The 27704-nt window shown below is 39.7% G+C and overlaps 2 protein-coding genes across 4 annotated transcripts in view; one reads left to right on the top strand and one right to left on the bottom strand.

Moving 5' to 3' along the window:
• Positions 1 to 9752, top strand: part of phf3 (PHD finger protein 3) — a 13712-nt gene extending 3960 nt beyond the window's left edge. The window contains 14 exon segments of one of the 3 annotated variants that reach the window (XM_014011041.1): positions 210 to 1539; positions 1685 to 1973; positions 2052 to 2066; positions 2279 to 2330; positions 3707 to 3827; positions 3930 to 4086; positions 4187 to 4303; positions 4457 to 4579; positions 4688 to 4832; positions 4915 to 5101; positions 5194 to 5341; positions 6952 to 7041; positions 7355 to 7550; positions 7638 to 9752. In XM_014011041.1, the coding sequence (XP_013866495.1) occupies positions 210 to 1539; positions 1685 to 1973; positions 2052 to 2066; positions 2279 to 2330; positions 3707 to 3827; positions 3930 to 4086; positions 4187 to 4303; positions 4457 to 4579; positions 4688 to 4832; positions 4915 to 5101; positions 5194 to 5341; positions 6952 to 7041; positions 7355 to 7550; positions 7638 to 9205 (4538 nt within the window). In that variant the 3' untranslated portion in view covers positions 9206 to 9752. 3 annotated transcript variants of the gene reach the window in all.
• The window catches only part of eys (eyes shut homolog), a 205300-nt gene continuing 187052 nt past the window's right edge, over positions 9457 to 27704 (bottom strand). The window contains exons 45-51 of the mRNA XM_014010919.1: positions 21306 to 21488; positions 18462 to 18628; positions 17910 to 18054; positions 12851 to 13025; positions 12514 to 12686; positions 12232 to 12393; positions 9457 to 11069 (exon numbers count right to left, since the gene is read on the bottom strand). Coding sequence (XP_013866373.1) covers positions 9877 to 11069; positions 12232 to 12393; positions 12514 to 12686; positions 12851 to 13025; positions 17910 to 18054; positions 18462 to 18628; positions 21306 to 21488 — 2198 coding nt within the window. The 3' untranslated portion in view covers positions 9457 to 9876. The remainder of the gene's footprint in view (positions 11070 to 12231; positions 12394 to 12513; positions 12687 to 12850; positions 13026 to 17909; positions 18055 to 18461; positions 18629 to 21305; positions 21489 to 27704) is intronic.

Raw genomic sequence — 27704 nt, 5'->3', positions numbered from 1 at the left:
ATCCACCCCCCCCAACCACTTTGATGCATTTTTCAAATTTCGCCTTTGGGCGGAGTTATCTTTTCACAGGGGGGGTGGTAAGATACACTTTAATGAGAAATAGTCAGTGTGCATGGAACATATTTGTACATGGCTTTAATGCCAGTACAGTTTCTTTCTAATTTAAAATTCAAAGGGTGTTGCTTATTTTTCTTGTTTTTARTTCACAGATCACGGTGATGACCAACAGCCTAAGATGTCGACAAACACGTTAATCAGAGGACGACCTYGAAGGAAACGCGCCAACAGGCTGAGCAGGGCATTCCTCATTGAGAAAGGAATTAAAGGAACACAGCTGAAGAAAGACTTGGTTCTCGGAGGGCGCGTTAACATTAATGATCTTGACAGTGCAGTSTGGCTGAATCCAACCGTTGTATTGAGACGGCTGACGGTCACAATTGGAGGATTTAAAATCGAGTTGCTTCCAGGACCCTCTTACACGCAGAGTGTTGATACAAGCCAGGCGGAATGTTTCGATGATGGCTTTTCTTTTAGTGGTGGTGACATGGGTTTGGGTGTCTTACCACCGGATGCTGTCAACATACAGAATGCTAATCCAGAGAATGAGGCAGAGATGGATGTAACTGAAGAGAGCTTGACGGATGACACAGCTCTTGGGCTGGGCCCGTATGTGAACCCTAATGATGTGCAGACCTCTAATGGGACATTAATGGAGAGCCTTTGCACAGAAGAGACAAAACAAGACAATCAGAATGTTCCAGAAAATAAAAAGCCAGTCAGTAAAAGAAAGGATGGGGTCAAACATCCACAAAGCWGTGAAAACGACACAGCTGCTGCTGGTGAAAAGGCTGATATTAAGGATAAGCATCAGGCTGTAGTCAAAACACTGCTCAAGTCCAAACAAGGACCAATACCTAACAAGAACAAGGACTTGATTTTGTGTAAAACGAGCCACACGATGAAGGAGCATAACGAATRCCAAAACAAGCCATCCAAACCTGTCCAAAGAGGAGACTTGCACAAAACAAAACCTCTAAAGGATAAACAAGCCGTTCCACCTTTGAAAAGGTCAGCTGAGAACCCTCAGAGTGAACCCATTGCTAAGATGCAAAAAGGACACGGCGCCGGAGATGACAAGTTAAAGCCAAAATCACCAACTACACCAAACCCCGTCGCAAAGAAGAGCCCGTCGTCTGTCGGTCGTTCCGGTGATCACCTGGGATCGCCCAAACAACGGAATCCTCACCACATCTCTAAAGCRGAGCCTGATCACCAGGCGAACAGTCACCCAGGCAGTTCTTCAAAACATCCTCAAGAGAGCGGGCAGGAGAAGTTTAAGCTGAAAAAGCTCGAAAAGGTTCTCGCAAAACATAAAAATAGGAACTCGAGAAGCATCTCTGTGGAGGAGCCGGAGCTGTTTGTTCCGGACAACGCTCCCGCTGTGAAGAAGGAAACCGCTGAAGAACAGCCTGCTAACAGCGAGGCCYTTTGGGATGGAAACAACTGCTGTGGTCTGTGTAAAAAACACCACAATAATATGTAAGGGTTGCTTTTTTGATATCAAGTGTAGCCTGTGTAGAAAAGAAAAAAAAATACTCGCATAAAGTTTTTTTTTTGCTTCTATCTGTTGAATTTAAACCTTCAAGCAAGACACATCTTTTAACAACCGTCTTGTGTCGTCTAGGTTCATGGTAGGCTGCGGTCGTTGTGACGACTGGTTCCATGGAGACTGCGTCGGTCTCGACCTGGCCAAGGTACGCGAAATGGAAGAAGAGGACCAGATGTARGTTTGCTTAAAATGTTGCGAAGAGGAAAGCAAGAAGGTGGAGCCTGAACCTCCTGCTGCAGCCAAGCCGGAAGCTCAAGAAAAGACAGAGGTACAGGATCATAAACTGGATCATAAGCTACATCCTAAGTCCCGTCCAGGATCCTCKCAGCCACTCGCATCAGGGGGTGTCAGACCAGTAAGAATGGTAAATAGAGTCTATACGAAGCCTTTAAATGTTTGTTTAAAATTTTAAAAAATGAAGACTAATATTTATTTTCCACAGCTTATCCATCTTCTGGTAATAGTCATAGCCAGTGTAACCATTATACAAGGGTTTGTTCTCTTCTTGTTTTTAACTTTGGCTGTGCAAGAGGTGTGCACATGGGTGTGTGGGTAACACAGTACACATACAGTTTCACACGAGTATCATATGTCAGTGTTTCCCATGTCTGTTTTTTTTTATTTCTCTGTTGAAAATGTGTAATTTAGAATATTTTTTTTCTTTAACAGGACCCAGAAAGGAGGCAGTCCTCAGATGTTCAAGAGGCAGCTCATAAAACAGGTGCTGTAATCAGCTGTGAACGTAATAAAATAATCTTGGTTCTGTTCTGTTTGCTTCAAGGCCGGGCTGGGTTCACCGAGTACAGGGTCCGCTGTCCTTATGTTACTAGAAACAAAATGTACTGAAGACAGTCATAAGTATATAGAACAGTCAAAAAGAAAAAAAATTGTATAGGTCTTCTGGACTGGTTCTTCTCTAATGAAACGTTTCGTCTCTCRTCCAAGAGACTTCTTCAGTCTGAGAGTTTCAGGCAAAATTCAGGCTTTTAATCACTGCTTCCATGTGACTGATACTCTCATCACATGGCTATCGTTGACACCTAATTAACACGTATTGTTAACAGGGGCTGGAGTGATACTGGCAGTAGCCGCACTGTAGGAGGGGGACAACTGAAAACGGAGGCCTCATAAAAATATGTTCCAAATTGTGTCAAAATTACAGACTTCAAGCTACACATCAAATTTTAAATTCTGTTGATGGAAAAATTGCAGAACTTTTTTTTTTAATGTTGGTCAGYTTTGAAGCAGAGAGGAGCACAGAGCAGACTGATGGTGACATTAATTGTATTAATCGTCAAGTGCCAATAAGTAATTGATTGTTTTTCTGACGATTAATTGCACACAATACGATTATGCCCAACCCTAGCTAGCACAAAGGCTAACAGGCTAAGCTGAGGTTCTTCTTCCATGAGGCAGCTCTGTTGTCCTCCATCTATATTTTCAGTTACAGGCTGAGTCATTTCTACCTTCTCCTCTCTGTCAACGCTCTCTGGTTTCATTTAAGAGTCGATCATCAGATATTGTCCAAGATTAACCTTCACGGTGGATATAGCTCACTCACACCAAGGACCTATCCACGTCATCATTTACCCAGAATGCTTTGTGTGTAAATAAAATGGCTCCGTCCGTGTTAAATACATATTTAAAAAAAATTACAAAACTAAACAGGCTACAGTATTTTTAGTCTTTATTTTACAGTTAAAATAAATGTTTATGAAATAAAGTCTAATGTTGCAACTAATCGTGAATGCTTTGTGTGTAAATAAAATGGCTCCGTCCGTGTTAAATACATATTTAAAAAAAAATTACAAAACTAAACAGGCTACAGTATTTTTAGTCTTTATTTTACAGTTAAAATAAATGTTTATGAAATAAAGTCTTATGTTGCAACTAATCGTGGATCCTTTTAAAAGTCTTAATCATCTAAATATACTAACAGTTCCTTGTARGTGGTGATAGCTGTTGAAGTCCTCATTGTTTTACCTTACACACTGACCAATGTATAAAGCTGCAATTATATGCTTTCGTTAAATCTAACAATTTTTTTAGATGTGATTAGTTCTGCCTTACCCGATAGATTTTATTCTTTCCTCACAGGTTTTTACTCGAAACACGAGACAAAAAGCAAGGCTCTTTCCATGGCTTCTAAGAAACCTGTTTCTGGGGAGGCAGTCAGAAGAAGTGTTCGTGATTCTCTGAAAGAAATCCTCACCCAGAGGTCAGTSTTTTATGATTATATGTAATTAATGGATATTTGAATAATGCACATTCTTTTTTAATCTTAGTATTGTGTAAAATATGTTTTATTTTTTCATTTTAGGCTAAAAGATTCTGATTTGAAAATATCAGTGGAGAGGGCCTCTGATGTCGCCAAGAAGACGGAGCGAGAACTGTTTCACCTGTATAAAGACACAGATCACAAATACAAGAACAAGTACAGAAGCCTGATGTTTAACCTCAAAGATACAAAAAATAATGTAAGTACTTTTTTTAATTATTAGGCAAATCCAAATATCTGTAGTTCTACCATGAACAGAGCTTAATTAGCTGTGGTTTTACTTGTTTTATTTTATGCAGGTTTTGTTCAGAAGGGTTCTCAAAGGGGAAATATCTCCTAGTAACCTAATTCGCATGAGTCCTGAGGAACTGGCCTCCAAAGAGCTGGCTGCCTGGCGACAAAGAGAGAACAGACATGTAAATAATGCCTAAACCTTTGCTTTCAAATGCCACTTTTTTGTTATATGTCATTTAYTATCTCACAAGATGCTGTTTGTACAAGTTTATTGTTTTTATTTTTAAATTAGAAAAAAAAAAGCTTTGACTTATTAAGAAACTTCTCCTTTTTAGACAATTGAAATGATTGAAAAAGAGCAAAGGGAAGCAGAAAGACGACCCATCACTAAGATTACCCACAAAGGTGAAATTGAAATCGAGAGCCAGGAACCAATGAAAGCACCAGAGCCTGTAGAGGTAAGGTTTAAAGCAAATGTTACTTTATTTGTTTACTCTACAAAGTTAATAAATCAAATTAGAACAAGTAGATGACAGCTTGTTTTTTTTTTTTTTTTTTTACTTTAGATTGAGCCTCTTCCCAAAGTGATCGATGTTCCACCAGAACCCCCCAAACCCCCAGAGAATCAAGTAGAAAATGTCAAAATGGAAAAAGACACTACAAGTCAACACAAGTCCCACCTATTTGATCTTCACTGTAAAATCTGCACAGGTAAACATTAGGATGATAAAAGAACCAGGCATTAATTATTAATACCTCTTCATTTCTTACTTGGACTACTTCCTTGTTTAAGGTCGTATGGCCCCTCCTGTGGAGGAGGCAACAACCAAAGTGATGAAAGTTGCCACCACGGTGGTTCGGAGGCAGTCYACCAAATCAGAGGAGTCAAAGAGCACGACACCACCTGCAGCCGACGATGAACTGCACCTGACCGTTTTAGAAGAGAGTTTCCGAAATGCCCACTCAGGCTTTGAAACGAGGTGGGTAGTTTTTGTTCCTCCATGTGACTTTTGGGTTTTGRATTTTGGACTTTTGCTTGCTTTTTTCACAGCCTCTTTTGTTTTGGGCACAGGTTGGATCATGCAGCTGGAAGAGATGAAGAAGCGTCTTTCCTTACTAACCTGAAGTCCCTGTGGCGAGGATTCATCCACATGCACTCTGTAGCAAAACTTGTGACCAAAGCTTTTCCAGTCTCAGGCGTTTTGGACAACTTGACAGAGGTACACAGTTTCTAAAAACATYTTTAGACTTATGTAAGAGTCAGTTTTGGTTTATGATGTTGGTACTAGTATAGGAGATTGATTAGCATAARCCAAATAATTAAAATTTCTGTGCTGTTTAGAGTTGGAACTATTACTGTGAAGTAAAAAAAATCTACACCTCATTAGTTTTTCTTGATTGCTTTCATGTTAGAGTCAACTCAGACTGCACATTTTCAAAACTGTTCATACACAGGCCTGAACAGAGGCACTGATGGTCAGAGTGACATTTTGTTTGCTAAAAGCTCTTACTGTGCCAAAACATTTTAAATCAAATATTGCCTTCAAACAACACAACTTGCAACCAAGTGTATGAGCTCTTCAAATCAATCATTGCATAATGCAGTGGTTCCCAACCTTTTTAGACTTGTGTACTCCCTGAGCCAGTTTGTCATACCACTAATACCCCCTTCTGTCAAACGTAATGAGTCTCCAAAACTTTATTGTACAWCAGCTGATTATTAAATAAAAATTATTTATTTAACCCCCTAGAATGTTTAGTTCTCAGGCATTTTATTCTTTTCAACTCAAATTAAACATAAAGATAAAACCATTGCCTTGAAAGTGACTAAGTAATTAAATAAATAAACCAAGTAATTGCAAGTGCAGGAAGCAGAAGTGTCCAAAATACATCAAATACCCAAAATGAGCAAATGTCGTGCGATTCTGCGTTTTGTACAAGATTCCATTTTGTGTCAATTTTACATCGGTCATTCCGTTTACATTTTCTGCGTTGTGGAAATCATATGGCCCTACATATCTCAGTCCTATTTTTATTTATTATTTTACACACCTGGAAAATTTTTCCACATACCCCTGGTTGGGAACCACTGGCATAATGGACCCAATATACAGCACTTGTCTTTGTAGCCTGTTACATTGCTTTCATGCCATTTGTTATCTTTCTACATAGGCTGTTAAATTTCCCTTCTCGCAAAACTTAAATATTGTAAATATCTCAGAAAATACTGTAAAGGTAAACCAAAATAAAATCAGAATAAATTGCAGTCCGTAATAGTTTCCCAAATTCCTTCTGAATCGTGGGCCCTTCACACTACACCTCACATCTTCCTTGAAACCCTGTACTTCTTACTCTCATCTGGTCTGGACCTCCTCTTTCTATGTTGGTAAAGAACAACACAAACCTTGTAAGGCCTGCAGACTGATTGCTAAGTAAAGGTTTTTGTGAAGGAGTGTCAAACAGGTGCTTCAGTGATGTCATATTGACCTAAGTAGCTTCTAATAGTCAGGAACAGGTGGTTTCTGTTGTCATTGCTAAAACAATGGAGTTTGGACTGCTTGAGTGACATCTGTGTTAACTGTTTAAAAAGGGTGGAGAAAAATAGTGTTAGTCTAATGAGGAAGGATTAACACATTTGCAAGAGGTGTCTTCTGCTCTGCTGGAATAGTTATGATGAAAACTGAGTGGATTCCAGAAAAAATCAAGAAAAACTAGTCAAAACAGGAAATCTGATACTAAATAAAGACTAAACATCCAGTAACAGAATTTAGACAAGTACTTAAGACTACTTAAAGATTTGTGCATAAATGTTTTTTTTTTCTCTCAACAGGATCTTCCAGACAGCATCCAGGTTGGTGGGAGGATAAGTCCTCAGATTGTGTGGGATTACTTGGAGAAGATTCGAGCAACTGGAACAAAAGTGAGTTTTAAGCGTTTTTACATTTTTCTCTGAACTACTTGAACAGGATTACCTGAAGTGCCTACCAGACAAATCAAACCCAGAAATAACAAAGCTTGTTATGTTGCAGTGACAAAACCCTGACTAACCCTAATCCTAATGAAAATTCTAATGTGTTGGAAATAATGTTTAGTGGAATGTACAAAGGTAAAAGTAGGAGGGAATATCTTCTCGTTTTGATGGCAACACATAGAACAATGACCCACGTGTATATTTTCAAATGCAGAAGCATCGRCAGACATTATACTGACACATGCTTTTTGTTTTATTACAGGAGGTGTGCCTGGTTCGCTTCTCCCCTGAAACAGAGGAAGATGAGATCTCCTATACACTTCTTTATGCCTACTTCAGTAGCCGTAGACGTTTCGGGGTGGTGTCCAATAACCTCAAACAAGTGAAGGACATGTATCTTATTCCCTTGGGTTCCACAGAGAAAGTCCCCCATCAGCTCGTTCCTTTTGATGGACCAGGTAACCTGAAGAGTAAAACTATTTTCCCATTTGATAGTGGTTTTATTTCATGTTTTCTTAAACTGAACTCATTTTTGAACTTGATAGGTTTAGAAAACAACCGGGCCAATCTGCTCCTTGGACTCATAATTCGCCAGAGACCGAAAAGGGATTTTCTTCCTGTGGTTGCAACCGAACCTGTCAGGGTTGTCCCTGAAAGCAAGCCCATCCCCATTCCCACAAAAGTTACTCGAACCACTGAGGAGGAAGAGAAGTTGTTCCTGTCCACTTTGGCCGCGCCGCCAAAGAAAGAGCTTGACAAACCCTTTGAGATGACTGAAGATGAGCCTGTGGCAGAGTCTTCTGAAGAACCATCAGCAATGGAGGAGTCCGGCAGTCAGGAACCGCAAAAGCCACTTCGCTTTCTCCCTGGTGTGTTGGTGGGTTGGGGTGGGGAACTGCCTCCTTTGCCAGATTTTAGTGATAAGCCACTGCCTACAGAACAAGATACTCCTCCTAACATCCAGCCTGCTCCCAAAGAGGATGCATCGACTGGTCATGCTAAAAGTCCAACAGCGACTGCTTCCCGCTTTGTCATCAAAAAGAAAGAAACAAAACCTGTTAAACCTGAGCCTGAGATGTTGAGTCCAGATGACGCACCTGCTTTGAACAGCTCATCAGGAAACGACCCCGCAAAAGTGGTCCATCAACCATCAGTCACGCTGAAAGATAAACCTCCAGATGTATCAACCGACGATTTCCTGGCAAGCTTGTCAGCTGCTCCGAGTGGTACCGAAACTGAAAAAGGGGAAAGTGAAGGGAATTTGTTGTTGCTGTCAGAATCTCAGGCTGCTTCAGATCACACAGATGGTTCGAAACCAGGTTTAAGTGGGATATTGAAAAAATCTTCAGCATATTCCCCTGTGAATGAAGTTAAATTAGTGGTACAGCCGAAGGATAAAGCCAGCCTCTCAGATGCCTCAAGCCCCAAACCAGTTCCTGTAATGAGCAGCACTAGAAGGGAGCCAGTATTACCATTTCATCAAGGATATTTACAGCTGTCTCAGGCCAGACACAAACCTGAAGAAACCCCAACAGCTACACAACCATTTCTCAGTAAAAAGATTGATCATGGCGCTGGAGCAACACTAATGCTAAATCTTCCTCAAGATATTTCTATCACAGAACTTGATTCTGTTACTACTGTGCCAGAACACAACAGCGCAGCTCGTTCTAATACCGTCTCCACCACAGACACGGACGACAGCTCTTCACAGGCTTCTTCTGGACTTCAGCCACAAAACCCAGAGAGTCTCTCAGAACCATCTGGCCAAATCTCCTCTTTGGCCAAAGACTATAAACGTCTGGATGAGCGATATAATGACCCTTGGGAGAGGCCGCGGAATTCTGAAGACCGAGACCATCACGGGAGGCACGGCTACTACAAGGACTCCCATCACGGCAAGAAGAGCCGGCACCGAGAGCGGCATAGCCACGACGACAAGTACAGGGAGAGGAGCAGGCACCACGGACACTCAGAAGACCGTCACGGAGAGAGGAGGAAAGAGAAGCACCACAGCCAAGAGTACGGTAGCCATCACAAGGACCGACACAGGCACAGACGGGACTCTGATTACGAAAACGGACGAAGAAGTTCAAAAGACAGTTGCTCGTAATTTTATTGTACTTTTTTTCACCTGCCATCCCAGAGCATTTGGGACTTTTAAGACTTTTTTTGGCTCCTTTGCCACATGACTGATACAAACCGTTTGACTACACTGGCTGCTGGTGGAGTTGTTTTATACACCAGCGTGTATCTCCTTTCATATAAATGTTCCATTTATTGTTAACAGTTCAGCCAAAATGACGTTTCAGTTCAATTCTAAACAATACAATTTTTATTCCGACCATGCATAAACGTAATCTCGGAACATTTTCAATTATTTATTGTATATATCTTGTTCATATTGAGCTGCTGYTCACAGGGTGGACTGTGCATTGAAATTACAAGATGAGATCTAATTTTAGCCTAAATGTTTTACATCATATTTATGAACCAATCTAAAGAGCAGCATAGTCTTTTTTTTTTCATTGCTTAAATATTTTTAAACAATTTCATTAAACTGTACATTTTGGCTTTATAATTATACATTAGAGAATAAGTGTGCCTTTGCACTGTGTGTTTAATGTACAGTTCGTAATAAAACTAATCTTTCTTTTTTATTGTTGATTATAAAGAAGGTGCTGTATTTTTTATGTAATAAAAGTAGTTACCGATACATGATAAAAATACCACTAAAATCACCTTTTAAGTCTTTTGTACAGGTTAAGAAGTACGGTTTCATTGTTATTCAACACCCTCATAAATATTAAAACCGTCGCTATTTTTCAAAAACTGCACCGGTGTTGTATCTCCAAACAAAAAAACATTCCTGACACTTCCCTCAAAGCCCTTTGAAAAAGTCCCAGAGGTGACGACAGAGACATTTCTGTGTAATTCAAARCCTCCAAAGTAAACCAGACCCCCGTAGTTTAAGGCTACATATCTCTCAAACGGGTCCACATCTTCAAAAACGATTTTATCACCATCCAGGAACACCTGAAGAATRGTGCTGTCGAGGCTTAAGGACACATTGTACCACTTGTTGCAGCAGAGAGAGCGCTTTTCGAAAGTTAATGGACGACAAAGTCTTTCTCCCAGATTAACTGCAATCTTCAGATGGCCTCTTTCAAGTCCAACTGCGAGGTAGTCATCATCTTCATGTTCAGCTTTTCCCATCCACATGATCAAACCCTCACTGGAGCTTGTGCGGACATCAAAAGTGATTTGTGCGTTCTTTAAGCTCCTTGTATTGAATCTCTGGTCTCTATATTTAATGTAGGAATTTCCAACAAACCTGAAAGTGTCTGAGGACAGTTCTTTGTCGCAGTTTGTCCCTGCCCATCCTATGGGGCATATGCAGCTGTAGGAGGTGGCAGTAGATGGAACACACAGGGAACCATGTCTGCAGGTGTTATTTGTGCAGCTTACAGACAGGTTACACTTAYAGCCAGTCCATAACGATGGGCATGTACAAATAAATGAGGTGACCCCTGTGGTTTTGCATTGACCCTTGTTTTTACACACTTTATACCCACAAGGCGTCCCATCCCAGTCTCCAATGTTTGCTCCAGCAACCGCTCCCGTCTCTGTCAGCTCGAGTTCTTGACCGTTGATTAGAAGTTCTCTCAGGCCACCTGTGAAGCTCATCGGCTCCCTTTCAGTTGCATCAGGGGAGACGAAGCTCAGCGTGGACACGCCTCCAACAAAGATCTCGGTGGCGACATCGAGGGTGGCCATTCCTTCAGTCACTTTTTCTCCAACTTCCTTCCCGTCCAGACTAAGAAAGCCCCGGTGACCAGTTCGACCTGCCTTAACCGTGTGCCACATCCTGCCGTGCAAGTCCACTRTCTTATCCGACTGCAGGATGTTGGTGCCGTCCCCTAAATTGTATCTCAACTGGACAAACCCCGATGACAAGGAGAGGCAGAAGAAATCGCCTGGAAAAATGTAACGAAAGGAAAAATAAACTTATGTTAAAAATGTTTTATCTGGCAGAAAAAAATGGCCAATTACTAAACACTTTAACACATCCCTTAAATGTACAGTTAGGAGTTTTCAGTTATGTTTGTACTTTCAATTACAGAACTAAACACTTCATCACGCAGTGCTTGGGGGCTTTAACAAGTAGAATATGCCTGTGGTTTATCCGTGAGCAGTCTAAATGATCTTATTCTCTTAACACTCTCCAAGTAGTGTGGATTGATATTTTATTACTTAAAATCAAGCATGTTTCTTATTGACTTAAGTATGAACTAACAAAGACCTGATACATTTATTGACTTTGATTTTACAAGTTTGCCACTAAATTCAAATCAGTAATTCTTGTGAAAAAATCCCTTTGTCATCTGCCATTAGTGCATGAAACTAATGCACTGTCTTTGACACTTTTATAGAAAAAAAAACATGCCTTGAAATTATTTTTTGTTTTTTTTTCCCCCTTATACAATATTGCATTAAAGTGCCTGTGACATGCTTATCGTTCTGACACAAAATGTCAAAAAAAAACCTTTGAGAAACTTGGCATACCACACATTATTTTACCCACTTGGACCCATAACTGGCCTATTTTCTTTTGAACTTGGCTCAGCAAAAGGGAAACAGGAAGTGACATCAAAGAGGAACTCATTTAAGAAAAATAACTCACTGGTCTTTGTTTATTGAAACATTATGATTTGAACTCTGACTTATTTTCTTGTCTGATAGTGACTCAAAATAATCTAAAATATCAGATTCCTCTCCACAGTCTGGCCTGTTGAGCATTTTAGCTTTGCTTTATTTTTCTGCAGACATTCCCCTTTGACATCACTTCCTGTTACTTCACATGCAAATATCTCAACAACTGTTCAGCTCAGCAGCATGGAAATGATTTTGTGTTATCTTTCCAAAAATGCATTTGTATTTTAACAAAAATTTTGATGTCACAGGCACTTCGGAATGTTCTCCAAATCAACCATATATTCAACCACTAAAATATGTTTAAAAGCAAAAGTGCATTGTGAGTTTTATGGTTCATCAGTCAAGTACAGACTGAATATAATGTGGGTCTTGTTTGAAGAAAACACTCTTCATTGTAATAAAGCTGACTATATACATCCTCACCAGCTCTGGCGCTGAGATGCTGTGCAGTGTAGACAAGGATGCCATCAGGTGATAAAGGCTGGAACTGCAGCTCCACAACAGTCCTGTGTCTAACACTCATTGGTGGGAATGACATCCACGAAGACTGTTTAGTGCTGAAGAATGGATCACTGATAGTCACAGCTAAACAAATAAAACACAGCATTTAAATAATTATTACCTGAGGGTACTGTCTTTTTAAATAATAATAAAAAGAGCATGTGCAACTGATGAAGTTAGGGGTGACAGGTTCAGTGATGCAACCTTTCTGGCAGTGGAGTCCTGCTGTCCCCAGAGGACACTGGCAGGTATACCCGTTTGGCAGAGGGATGCAGGTGGAGCCGAGGGCACACAGAGGAGGGGGGTTGTGCTCAGCATCACACACAGACACCGTCTCAGTGCAGAGGGCTCCATTCCATCCAAGTGGGCATTGGCAGCTGTAGAGGGGAACAATCAAACACAGTGTAAAGCCTGTAAAGGCTCATTTCCTTTAGCCACATTGCAACAAACCGATGTGGAGTCACAACTGTAACARTGAGAGGAAAACAAAATGCACAAGGCACGAAGGAAAAAAAATTCTTCCCAAAGATCTTAAGCTTACTAAACAGACGAGCCYGAGTCCACGCACGTCCCTCCATTCCTGCAGTGAACGTGAACACAGGGAGTGACTCCACACTGACCCACACTGCGCCCGAAGGCTGGATGACCCGAGGGCTGGCCCACAGCCTGAAACCTTCTGTCCGTTCCAGTCCGAAACTGCACGTTGAAAATGCACCCTTTGACACAAACACATATGTCGGGGTGATGTATTTAWATATTTCTGAAAAAATATGAGACATAAGAGCAAAAATCCAATAATGCTTAAGAAAAACAAAACAAAAAACAAAACATTTTAGGCAGATGTGAAAAAGTCAGGATGAGGTTTTCAGAAATACTGTATATTTAATAAATCAGGTGAATATAAAATAAATTATGCCTAATTAATTTTTGGTTTGGCCACCCTTTGCTTTCAAAACATTTCTTCCATTTCAACTCCATTTGTCTAAAATGCAAAATTCACATTTTAAAGTTTTTTTTAACTCAACTTTGGGTATGTACTTCATAAAAAAACAGTCCTATGGCACCAAAGAAATGCACCCATTGGTATATTTACGCTAAGTAAATGTATTTTTCATGTATATTAATGTCAAGGTTTCAAATCCCACGGCCTGTGATGTCACAGGCTGGACTCTAGCCCACCTCAACCTGAGCCCAGCTCGTTTCCTCGTAACCCAAGCAGAGCCTCCGCCCACTTCCTCACAGGACGGTTCTGCTGCTTCACASTAATGGAGGACAGAGKTGTGTGGATTAATTTTATTTTTATCCAGTTTGTTGTTATTTTTGATGGTAATGTTCTTGCAATATTAAAGCACTTATTAAACAGCCATCTTCCAACCTCTTCTGCCGCTAGAAATAAGTTTTGAACTTCTTCTGCTCTCCTTTCCTCCTGCTTCGCAGCAGGCGGTCATGTCCGCAGCTGATGCAACCTGAGGCTCTGGGGCCACATGTGGCTCTTTGGTCCCTCTGCAGTGGCTCTTTGGAAATTTGACCAAACATAACAGAATTTTTTTTGATACATTAAATCAATTTGTATGCAAATATGTGATCACTATAAAATCAAAAAAAAAAAATACAATACAATACAAAAGGTAAAACATGCTAGTTCATGCTAGCCTGATGTTTACTTAAATAATCCAACTTCTTTCTATGATCTTTCTCTCAAATCCATCAAAGTTACCTTTGTAGAATTTGAAGACTACATAACAATAAGAATTGGGGAAAAATGTGCCTAAATAATTCAGCTGTACTAGTTTTTATGAAATTCGGTGTAAACTATATACAGTATTTTTCTTGTTTACATGAATTTGGTCTTTTCATTTGTTATGGTGTGTAAAAGTAGTAATTAATAATAAAATTCCCAATACATCGTTTAGTTTTATAATGTCACCTCCAGTGGCCATAAAGTTTACCGAAAAGGCCTCGAAAAGGCCCATGGACCACTAGTTGATAATCACAGTTGTAGCTTATTTTGCACCTCTGGACACATTTTATTAGTGAGCCAAGCAGCAGAAATGGTTCTTTTGGTTGTAAATGTTGCAGACCCCTGCTCTAACCACTTCACCATCATGCTGCCATCTTGCTGTACTATAAGTGCTTGACTGACCAAAGTTTCATTTAACATGTTGGCCTGAGAGAGACATAACTGGTGTAGTAATACCACCTCCTGTCTTGTTACTGGGCTCAGTCTTGCCATGACGCATGACTCGTGACATGAAACTGTCCTCCACAACCTCACATTGTTAGTCAAATTTGACTGTTCCTCAACCAATTCTAAGCCTCCTACACAGCTGTTTCTGCTCCAGTTAATCTGTGTTTCAGCCTTTGTAGGAAAATGATGATGAGCAACTGTTTGTTAAAATTAGTTAATCACACACCTGACTGAAATCCGTGATTTTGTGCAAGCGTACAAAGTAGAATCTGTGCTTTTTGGAGGGAAAGGGTGGCCATAGCACATTTTAAGATTGAGATTTTCTTCTTGCTCAATTTTGTCATTTGATACAAACAATTAAAATTCATGTTTGCGCAAGCGTTTATAAAGTTTTTCACACCTGCCTTAAGATGGGGTCCTGAAAAGATTTTCTGAATTAATTACATTTTTGCCTTAGTTGTTACAAAGGAGTGAGGTTAGTATATTTAAAATGGATAAATGTAGTATAAAAGTATTGTTATTATGCCCATGTTTAGTTGACCTGATACAAATGTTTATCATCCAAAAATAGTTGGGGGCACAGGTCTCTGTTACTGTTATTTTGTGGGTCAAAAGCTGAAAAGTTTGGGAACCACTGCACTTTGGTTCCCAAAGTTGGGCTTGGGACCCAATTATGGGTCATGAAGCACCTTGGATAATCTCCAGAAATCAATTTAAAGGGTAATAAAATAATTGCTGATGTAATATTTTCCCTATAATTATTACAAAAACACAAAATAAGAAAAAATAAGTATTTATATTTGTGTACAAGCTGTTTAGATTGTCAAAAAGCCTGTGTTTTTAGGTTTATTAACAAAGTTCATGTACTCAGACCAGTAATATTTGGGGTCACAAGTTTTTGCCATGGATATTGTGTGGGTCAGAAGATAAAAAGTTTGGGAACCACTGGGCTAGACCACTCAAATTCACAGGCACTTTCTTCTGGTCTTTGTGGTCAACAAAGGACCCGACCCATGAAGTCCGGGTCCTTCAAAGGACTCAGAACCTAAGAAACCCAAGAGAAGAGATGCCTCCACTCTGAGCGTGGTATCTTGCAACATCATGAGGCTGAACATCCTTTTATTTTCCGAGTTTGAGTGAAGCGACTCCATTTCTCAGCAAAAACGATCTTAAACTAAAACTTGCATAAAAGCTGGCAGGTGTTATGCGTAACGTCAATGCTAGTCCTTTATGTTTTTATGCTTTTCACCTGCCTTTTGCACAGTGCAGTAAATCATTTTAATTTGATAGGTTAAAATCTCTGCAGAATTTCTAGTTTCCATCCAAGATTCTTGTCCCCCTCCCCCTGCTCCTACCCAAGTTCCCACCCCACCCCATCTGTTATTTAGCATCTCCAGCATCGTATTTGCTTTCTGCGATCATAATTCAATTTTATCAAGACAATATTTGCTTTGGCCTGCACCTCCAGTGCCCTGGTCCTTCTATAAATATAAGGCCCGAACACAACCCCTCACAGTCATCTGCACATGCTGACTCTCCCCTCTCAGCTGCATTAGTCATTGGCATAAACAGGATGCAGGGGAAATGTCATGCTCGTTCATGAATATTCATGGCATGATGCTGTCTACTTGGCAGACTCAAATGATGGTTGTGCTGCAAACACAGACCCGGCAAAAAGCAAAGCAGATTAGAGACGATTGCACATTTTGATTTAACTGCGTTTAGGAGAAACTCAAGCAGGTACAATTACACCTGCTGTAGAAAAAAAAAAGCCTAGCCGTCTTTTAAAGCATGCATACCACCTGTTGCCTTTCATGCTAGATTAGTAAATTAACACCATTTTATATTGAGAAAATAAAGTTGTAGCCATTTTGGTAAAACCTTGTAAATGCAGTTATGGGAAATCCCTAAACTTCACAATTATTTTAAAACATATTTAAAATGTCYGTACCACTTTACAATAAGTCTCCCCTTATAGATGGTTTATAAATAGTTATTAATTCATCTGTAAACACTTTATAAATCATTAAGAAGTGTTTATTATGCAATAATTAAGGATGAGAAAGAGACAAAACTGTCCAGTTTACTGCTAAATAGTGAGCCATGTCTGTTCATATTACAACTAAAGCTGCTACATTAAACATTTCAGACTAGGTTTCTACCATGTAAGCACAATGATGTATTGGAAACATATTTTAGATTTAATATTGTACTGTATTATTATTCCAATACATTCTTTTCCTTACAATGTAGAAACCTAGTCTGAAATGTTTAATAAAGCACCTTTAGATGTAATAAGAACTTGAACAGATTTGGCTCACTATTTGGCAAGAAACCAGACAGTTTTGTCTCTTTCTTATCCTTAATTAATGCATAATAAACACTTCTTAATGATTTATAAAGTGTTTACAGATGAATTATTAACTATTTATAAGCCATCTATAAGGGGAGCCTTATTGTAAATTGGTACCAAAATGTCTTATAACAAATTTATTAATCAACAAGATTATCCTCGTTTTTTTCTGTCTTTTTGAGCAACAGTTTAAAGTGAGTGACACCCCCTCCCCGACCCCCACCCCAGACAGCGTTCACGTCCATCTTTCCACAGGGGAGGAGTGTGGATCTGTTGATAACTGAGGCTGAAGTGCATTATCAGTGTGTTTGCTGCCAGCCATCATGATTAGGGCTTGAGGAAGGTCACACAGATCTGATTACACACTCATGAGTTCTCATTYCAGTCGGAGTAGAAAGGTTATGGTTCTTCTGCCCCCCGCTCAGGTAGTAGTGACTCTGATCCAGCAGGATCAAACCAGTGTTCTTAACGCGACTGATTTGATTTTTGCAGGTTTATTTGGTGAGCAGACCCCCCCGCCCAGTCCTTGAGAATAAAAAAAAAAAAGCTTTTGTTCGCCTTAAATGCATCTGCCACGACGTTTTATGATAACGAGCATCATCGCCGTGGCGCAGGGACTGCCGAATATGGTTGTGATCATATTCATAGCCGTTGTCATTACAGTTACGGCAATTTTCGCTGCACGGCTCCACACAATAGCGGGCACAATGAATTCTCTCCAAAATCCATTCTTACACGAGGTCACCTGGGAGAATGCACAAATGATGCTGATGTTGACAAAGATGATTTGGATAGTGCCCTTGTTCGAGTGACTTATCAGCAGCGGAATGAATTTACACACAACACACTGTATGGGCTGTGAAGCAATTACAGAGCAGAGATARAATCAACCTCAAAGCCCCGTTTTTGGCCTGTAACTCCCTTTTCATTACAGACTTCCCCTGTTTCTTGCAAAGAGAGAGAAAAAAAAAAGACTCAGATCCTGGGAGAAACTCCAAACCCTGGTGCTCTCTGTGCCGATAGCAGATCTGGGCTGTAATAAAGCCGTAGCAGTCTTACCTTGAAAGCCTTGACGGAATTTGGAGCCAACTGGCAGCAGTTCAGGGGTGAACTCATTATAGCCACCTACAAAGAGCTGGCTGAAAACATTGAGGCCCACCAAAGGTCCAGGAGAAAATCCTGTTCTGTTACGATGCCCATCAACCTGAGGGAGACGAGAGGAAACATCGATATTCAAACTGGAACCGTATGTCTGTAGGTGTCAAGGGTGGGAGAAGAATTTCACAGTCTGTAAAAGCTGACAAAAGTATAATTTGGGATTTATTAGAGTTATTTAGTCAKAGTAACTAATGAACTCCCACAGTTTTCCCTCCGTAGTCTTTTGGGCACTATATTCTCTGTCAGACAATGCTGTTCTACTTGACCACAAGACTAAAAGAATTTGTTGATTTATTAATTCCAAACTTTGATTGGAAAGCAGAATACATATACAAAACTCAATAAGTATGTTATTTATTTATGGGTTTTTTTTGGAAAAAGAAAACACGTGTGCTCCAGCTGTTTGTCAGAATGGACGACCGTTGCGATGAAAAGAAATAAAAATGTAAACACCTTCAGCCATCCTGTCTTCTTTGACCTTCCGAAGGCGACCGTGTGGACGTTGATGTGGAAGTCGAGTCGATCGCTGACTATGGTCGCTACKCCTGATCCCAGGTTGAACCGATGTATGACCCTTCCGCTTCGTAGTCCCAAAACGAGAAAGTCATCACCGTCACTACCTGGAGGACACGCAGGGAACAAAAGTGTTCAAAATGTCCTGATGCATCTTAATAATCCAGGTAGAAAACTCTACCTGTACAATACTGTTAGCATGACTCAGCACTCTGAACAGTAAGCAGCTATCAGGGCATTAACGATCAGTTGTTAGGCTGATGGTCCTCTTTTGATTGTGAACAAGTTTTGATTCATTAAACTGGTTGATCTGCTTATAAGGCTGAGTTTACCTGCATCTCCTCAGACTGAGAGTCTCTTGAAGAAGAGATGAAATGTTTCAATAAAGAAGAACCTGCCCAGAGGACCTYCTCTTTTTTTCCTTCACATTTTGTGTTCAACARTTTGTACAAAAAGAAAGASATAACAGCACAACATAAACAAATTTAAGTTTATTTGTCCAAACTCATGTTCTCCCCTGTTGTTTGTAATGGTGCCTCCTCTTTATAGTAGTTACCCAGAGAATTGATCATATTTCATATTTACTGCCAGCCTCTAAAAGGCAAAGGTGTACAATCATGTTTTGTGTGTGAATGCCTGTTTGTTACCAAATATCTCATAAACATCCATCCATCCATCCATCCATCCATCCATCCATCCATCCATCCATCCATCCATCCATCCATCCATCCATCCATCCATCCATCCATCCATCGTTGGGTCTCATGAACCTAACCAACTGAAAAAAAAAAACTTTTAAAGAAACTTGCAGAAAGTAATCACTTTTCTACATCTACAACTGATTAAATTTTGGGGTCAACCTGGTTGAAGATGGCCGCCACAACAAACCGACCATAGGGCCYTGTCCAAAWTCAGAGGCTACATCCTTCCAAAGACATTTTTTAGCCACTTGCAGCACAGCAATGTGCCAAAGGCTGTCTAAATTTGAAGACCCCTCCAATTGCYGCCCACAAACGTGTCATGTTTTGACCCAATTATGAGGGATGTGTCCGGTGTGTCCTTGGCCCAGCCTGTCCCCAGATTCTTGTAATGGCGGACGAAATGAGACACACTAAGTACAATTAAAATCTGGCTGTACAAAAGTTGAAAGTTTAAAGCAGTGTTGTTAGTTTTTTTTGTCATTTGAATGCTTTTTAAATTATGTTTTTATCAGAAATCTTTGTAAAAGGGTTTGTATGGCAGGTCCCTTAGTTCTTAATTTATTGCCTCTTAGCCAATTGTGTTTATAATATTAAAAGGGGCAGTATTATGTGTTTCCCAGGCATACATTTAAATACTATTCCATAATAAAGTATCTATGTCACCTTTAGCTGTTTAGCCTTTTTATGTTTAAACAGAAAATAAACTTATCTTCTCATCACTTCCTCTTCTAAACGCCTTGAAATTGGCCTCTGTCTCTTTAAGAATCAACTTCCGCTTCTGTCCCGCCCATTTCAGTGTGAGGGGGTTCACGCTCACGGGGCCTGCAGTCTACTTACCATCTAAAATACATTTCCTCAAAGTTATTTTTAATCTGAAAAGAGCTTCAKTGAGTGAGAGCTAATGTTGAGAGCTCAGCAGACAGTTTAACTTTCACTTTCATTATATTATATTAACATGATAACATGAGATAAAACTCAAAAAAGTTGATTTTACATGATACTGCCTCTTTAATAATAATAATACGCTAATTTCTGATTAGTGCTGTCCTGATTGCTAGGCGACAGGACATACGCCAGGGTAAGGGCAGGAATAGGCTAGACCACTCAAATTCACAGGCACTTTCTTCTGGTCCTTGTGGTCAATAAAGGACCRGACCCATGAAGTCCGGGTCCTTCAAAGGACTCAGAACCTAAGAAACCCAAGAGAAGAGATGCCTCCACTCTGAGCGTGGTATCTTGCAACATCATGAGGCTGAACATCCTTTTATTTTCCGAGTTTGAGCGAAGCGACTCCATTTCTCAGCAAAAACGATCTTAAGCTAAAACTTGCATAAAAGCTGGCAGGTGTTATGCGTYACATCAAAGACTAGTCCTTTATGTTTTTATGCTATGTCTTTGTTTCCAGTAAGAGTTGCTGCTCACTCTCCTGGCAAGTGTTTCATTATCAGCATTCCTCTTGRTCTGTTTTGCCTCCACCTCGATGAACCACACTCTCAGGAGAAAACTACAGCGAGATCTATTAGAAATTGTGATCCCCACCTCATCCCAACACCACAATTTTTGATGAAATATGCTGCTGACAATGGCACAGCAGTTACCTGCTGCCTAATCTGACCACGATGAAAGGCAATACTAATTTCACGCGAGAGGTCCCGACAGCACCAAAGCGCACGCCCACACCTGAAAGTCTGTTCGGTGTGATTARCTTTCCAAATGTTCATTTTGTGTGKGTGATGTCAAAATGCACCATGCAKGTCAGGGAGAATAAAACATCTGCTGGAAATCAAATAATTGCTGGACTGTTAGGAAAGTTGTTAATAACGTCTGAAAATCCACCCAAAAAAAGAGGGAGAAAATCCTCAGGGAAGCCTCCTGATTAGATGATCTCAGAGGAGAGTAGAAATCCATTAGACAGCACATTACCATACACAGCAGGTGAGTTAAATGGCTTTTTTAAACATCCTCATTTAAGTTGGACAACTACAACTAAAGAAGACATCAAAGGAGTTTATTTTTGTCCTTTGGTTTACACAACGGTATGAATCATTTTAAATTGGTCCGTGGGAGTCAGGACAGAGCTCACCTTGTCCTTTGTGTCCAGCAAACAGGATCAGGTTGTCTCTGACAGCAGATGAGTTATTTGCAAGTGTGAACTTCAGCTTGAACTCGTAGAAGAGGCTCAGGCTCGGGATGGAGGTGTAAGCCACGAAGGACGTGTAACCAAACTCATCATGCCCACTGAATCTGGCACGAGTTATATTGATGTCTGCAAAAATGAGAGAGAGAAAAAAAAGCATATTAAGATGAGATGCTCCAGGCTCTACAGCAATTCTGTGATAATCTTGTCGAAAATTGAAAGCTCARTTATTAGCTCTTTCTCAGCTCACCAAAAGATGGCACTATTGCCACACATTACACACGTGGCCTTTGAGAAATACATGTATTTTCTTTTCTGATGCTYTTAGATGATGACCTGTTTTCAGATACTTCCACCTCCTCATTCCTTTTCCATTTCTATCAGTGGCTGTTTAGGAGGGATTCTGGCATTGAGGCTTTGCTTCGTATGRAATGTTCACAAAGGGTAGCACAATAATCCCAAAAAAATTCAATTACAATCTTCAATTTAGATATTCAGAACGCATGGTTGATTCAATAACACCCCCCCAATGCATTTKATCTGAGCAGACCCATCTACTTGATTTGACACTGGGGACTCAATGTAAATTTAGCCACGCACAATCAAAATTACATGCTGCTTTCTTTTTCTTTTTCTTTTTTTTTTTACTTCTTCTTCACAGCAGTGCAGACTCAGACACAAAATCTGCGCCTCTTCTCCGTCCGGAAACTCCTCCTCCTCCTCCTGCAGCCCACGGCGATGGCTAAGAGTGGTTCAGAGCCCCCCTCTGCGACTGCCCTCGGCTCAGTTCGGCTGCTAAATTATTAACAAAGCTGCAAATGCTTCTGTTATTGTCTTCCAGAGCCGTGTTTGCCCATCGCCTCGGTGAATATCCACAACACTTTGACTCCGACTTATTTTCAAACTGAGCGACGTTTGATTTGATCTCTTACGTGTTGAGCTTCATGTCCTTCATCCAGCTCTGTGGCTCAACATTAATACCCCACGGAGCAGATGAATAAAGAATCAAACGCTTCGCAAATGGAAACTGAATGATTCATTTGATGCAATTATATAACTCTTTGAATTTGTAATCAAACCTGATTTTGTTGTAAAGTTACTTTGACAGCTTTAAAAAAAACAAATTATTTTTCCCATGTAGCATGATTGATGTGCAATGAATTGTGTTTATAGGAATAAACAAAAAGGTCGTCTTTAATTAATGAGCCCCAAATCCCTCCAGTGTGTGGCACACTACCATCGAAGTCATAAAAACTTCAGTTTTCTCTTCAGAATAAAAAAAAAAACAGAACATGTTCTCCAGCTTCACAGAAGCTCCACTAAAAGTTGTGTTTTGTTTGATTTGACATGTGCTGCATCAGAAATCACTCTCCCCATCTAGAGCTGATTCAAAAGACAAAAGGAATTGAGATGCTCCAGTTTTTGGGATCAGTGGATCTGTGTCACTTCGTCGTGGATGTGCTCAGTGACGTGCAATATTCACAACCACAACAGCCGTCGTTGGCTTTCAGGATGCAGAGGGTGCAGCTTCTGGATTACCTCCTTAAAGTGCATTCATCTGTGGGTTGTAGCTGCACGTCCTTTTTTTTCCCCCTTTCGAGAAGATTTAAATACATTTCTCCCCACTTTGTCGTGTTTGTGTAATACAGTGTGATGCAAACCAACAAGAGCTGCTGAAGAAAAACAGAGTGACACGCAGCAGCAGATTGTGAAATGAGTTCTGACATAAAACTGCTTGCACACGATGTGCTTCTTAGCTGCCTCGCAGGAGCTGAAAACACCACTTTTCCCCGACTTAAATACAAATGCTGCGTTAAGCACTCTGTTTTTAAATCTCGGCGCAATGAAAGGTTAACAAAAAACATATACCACACTAAATCAATACTAAACACAAGTAAATGGACTGTATAAAATACACATATTTCGCCCCTCTGGGCAGATTATTTGTTGATTTATGAAATAAAGCAGGTGAACCAATGCAAACCCCTGCAGCAGAAAAAGACAGTAAAATATGAGCAATTTGTTGAATGATAATGCGCGGCAATTGTAGTTTATTTCATGAATATAACTCAGAACATGACAGATCTAAATTGACTTGCAGTTGCGCAAAGCGACAGATGACTTTTTTAAAGCTTACGGTAACTCTCAGCCAGTGCGGACTTCTCTAAAGCAACTGATGGAGGGGCTGAAAATGAAGCTAAATGATGCCTACGAAGCACAGGAAGACTATAAAAAGATATCAAAGTGCCTCCAGCTAGAAGCCTCCACAGATGCTACGTCGTTAGGAAATGGCAGTAAAGGTAGCTGACAAGACAAAGACCGGAAGAGCAAAACTGCGCATCAACTGGGCAGAAACAAATATTCTTTAGGACTGATGCACAAACCAGGGGTCACCAACATAATTTGCTTAGGGACCAAATTTTTTCATAACAAACTCTATGAGGATTAGCTTTTATTGTACAAAAAATGCTAATAATGCATGTGAGGCTCACAGCTGTCAGTCATTAGTCAAACAGTTGTAAACCTGGCAACCTGGACTTCTTTTTGTGCTACACCAATTATATTCTCATAGCAATTAGACTGACGGACACAGCTGATGCGTGACCCAGATAAAAGTGACGACAAACAACGAGTTTCTTTCTTTACCGGAGGTTACYGTTAACGGTTTATTGGCTAGAGGAGGCGTCAGATTGAATCAGGGACAGACGGTCAGAATGATGATGGTCGAGGCTCATCTGAGCGGGAAATCTGACAGACAAACCAGCTGATGATGCGCTGCATGAAATACTGTAATGTCAGAAATGAAGGACATTTTTCTCAGGAAGTGGGGCATGGCGTTAAAAGCTTGAGAACCACAGATTGCATTAATCATACATGTATTTCAGCTTCACTTTATGCACAGAGTTTGTTATTTAGCACAAACAGGCTATTTATTAGAGATGCTGTAAGCAGTCAGCTTTGTTTAACTATACGTTTTGCCAGTTTTATTTAACTAAATTGTTAAGTTTTTTATTTTAAGTGAAGTTATGGTTGTTATTGTTTTCTAAAATCACTTTAAAGGAAGGTTATTCCACAGCACATTACAAAACTGACAAAACTGGACTTTTTAATTCCTAATTGGTTACTTTAATAAAAATAAATAAATTAATGCAAAACATCTTAAATAAAATAACTCTTTTTAACCCTGTTTCTCACATTGTTTTCATCTTTTAGTAAATAGTGTGTGTGTCTGTACTGAATGAAGGAATCAGCTGAAGGTGACCTTACCTGCGACACTGTTTAAATCTGAATGATCCAAACCAACTCAGGATAAAGSAAAGCGGCTTTAGAAACAAGTGCAATTACAAAAAAAAGCTCTTAAGCTTACTCCTTGTTCAAAATTACAGAAGGAGAGTTTGAAGACAAAGCAGCACTTAAAAGGAAAACATTACCTGACTGCAAAGCCTGATGGGTAAAAATACTTGGCTTTGGGGCTGTGAGGCAGCCTGTAGCACAGGAAGCCGCATGAATAAAGAGAAAGAACTAATTACTCTTAAGCATCAGCTAAATCTGAGAAAAGTCCTCCTCAAAGTAAAAGCCTGCTGTTACAAAAGAGCAATTATCAGAAGCAGYCGTTAAAAACCTCCATGACTCTGCCTACATCAGGGAGGACGAGACAAACTTCTTTGAKTTTTCGGTGACTTGCACATCATTGTCACTCTGTAGGCAGATTTTTAAGCATACTGTGCAAGCAAGGCCTCTAAGCATTTTCAAACTTGATGTAAACTGCAGGAAAAAAAAAACACATTTCTGGATCATGAACAGAAAATCTTGTTGCCTTCAATAACAAGGCATTAATATTTGATAAAAAGCTCACTTTAAAATGTTTCCTTTTGAACTCATAAAAGCAACGAGACATGCAACCTTTGCACGAGGCCACAAATAAAATAAAATAAAACCTTACAGTATACTAGTTGATACTCGCTTCTTATTGTAAGATTGTGTTAAATTTACAGACTGGTTTTGTTGCATTAGCTTTTCTTGCTTCGTAGTACATTCCTACTGAAGAGGAAACATTCATAATATAAAACTGTTAAACGAACACGTATCATCCACCACCTTCAATACCAATGTTTTTAACAAAATTTGTTAGCTTAATGCTTAGCTACTACAGAACAAAACATTGGTTAATATTTGCAAAACAATTCTAGACTTTTCTGTATCTTTCATTAAAACCCAATCAGTGGGTCATGAGATATTTTGCTAATAAACAGTTAATGCCAAACTTTTAAACTAAGATCTTATGTGACCCTTAACAATCAAATTATGTGATGGAGATGACTCTCAGCTACTACCACACTAAGTTTTAGCTCAGTGTCTCTGACACTGACAAAATTATAGCAAATTTTGTGTTTGCATGCAGTTAGCTGAGGCGGCCATCTTAAATTACGTTCATTCATGAGGTTAATGAGATGTATTTGTCTATCTAATAATGGCTTTCTGAAACTTTCAGTGAAATCATCTTATGGGTTCATGAGATATTTTGCTAACAGACACARACAGAAAACCCCCCTTAATTAAATAAATAAAGAATTGGTTAGAATTTTTTAAACATGACTAAAATACAGTGTAGTCTTTTCTGTTTTCTTCCTATATCACTGTAAATACCCAGCTTTAACTGGTGCTCTGGTTAAACTGTGTTCAAAATAGGTCATTAATAATTATGACACTTTTAATACTCATTAATGATGCATGATTTTAACTCTTGGGGCTTCCCAGCCTCTATTTCTGGTCTTCTCCGTCTCTTTTATTTTTAACTTGTTCWCAGCTTCTCGTGTTCACCCAACAGATTCCTGACTGAGTGTGGGGAAAAAAAACACTGAAAACATTACTTAAAAAACAAAACATATTGCTGTTGGAACTGACCTGGTACACAAATTACAGTACTTCAAAACTAACTAACTAACTAACTAACTAACTAACTAACTAACTAACTAACTAACTAACTAACTAACTAACTAACTAACTAACTAACTAACNAACTAACTAACTAACTAACTAACTAACTAACTAACTAACTAACTAACTAACTAACTAACTAACTAACTAACTACACAGCTAGGTTATGTTGCAGTTACTGTTGTTATTTTGCTGAAGTGCCATGTGCTTCAAGTTTAAAGAGCAAAGAAAAAAAATGCGGGAAAAGCAGCAGGAGGCAGGGTAGTGATCAGTTTTCGACTCTGATCTAATCTGATGTTTCAGGATTAAAATCCAAATGTCAGCTATGTACTTAGTGTGAAAATAGAAGGTTAGACTTCTCTGTTTGGCAACCGGGTGCTGTGATCCCGACAGGAGCTGTGGCACGGCTGAGTGACTTATATGCCAAGCGCCCCGCTGTCGCTGCAGTCAGTCTAGTCAAGCAAAACCCTTTGTTTCTGAGAGCCACGACCTGTGAAGCCTTTCTTTATGACACTTGTTTGAAACTAAGGACGCCAAACAGCATACGAAGTGTTGCAGAAAGAAACGTGGCCATAAGTATCGTTCAGAAGCGGTACAGCAGTTCTAATCAACAGACTGCTTAATAATCATGTTGTCGGCTCTGAGTGCGGCGCTTCAATCTTACATTACAACACAGTCTCACTGAAAAAAACATTTCCATAGATTCAACAGCCTAGCATTTCTTTGAGTATATGACACTCAAGCTCCTACCACACCAAATGTTAGCACCATATGTGTAAAACTGAGTGAATTATAATTGTTCTTGTGTTTTTAAGATCTGTTGACTGTGGCGGCCATCTTGAATTGGGCTGACCTAAAAAAATATTCAGTTCATTCTGTGATGCAGAAGTTCGGCTTGGAGACACAAAGGAGGAGCTGCACCTAAAAGGCGGTTCTAGGACCAACCGGCAACTTTTGCTCTCCTGAATGGATTTCACAAACATGCATTAATGAGTCAAAGCAACACTCTGTGTATGTTTTTGATGAGGGAATGATGTTATAACATGAAAGCTAAAAAAAGATTTTTCATGACATTTCCCCTTTAAAGTCTGCTGTTATACATGAGATATTTGCTAATAGAGTTGAATCCAAACGGTTAATGGTAACATTTTAAAGGGGCAATATTATGTGTGTCTCAGGCATACATTTAAATACTATACCATAATAAAGTATCTATGTGATCCATAGTTGTTATTAAAGTGCTGTTTTTATGTTTAAATAGAAAATAAATTTATTTTCTCATCACTTCCTCTTCTAAATGCCTTGAAATTGGCCTCTGTCTCTTTAATAACCAACTTCTGCTTCTGTCCCGCCCATTTCTGTGTGCGTGTGTGTGTGTGTGTGTGTGTGTGTGTGTGTGTGTGGGGT

This window comes from Austrofundulus limnaeus, unplaced genomic scaffold, assembly GCF_001266775.1.
Source record: "Austrofundulus limnaeus strain Quisiro unplaced genomic scaffold, Austrofundulus_limnaeus-1.0 Scaffold0, whole genome shotgun sequence".
NCBI lineage: Eukaryota > Metazoa > Chordata > Actinopteri > Cyprinodontiformes > Rivulidae > Austrofundulus > Austrofundulus limnaeus.
This window is presented reverse-complemented; position numbering and strand designations above follow the sequence as displayed.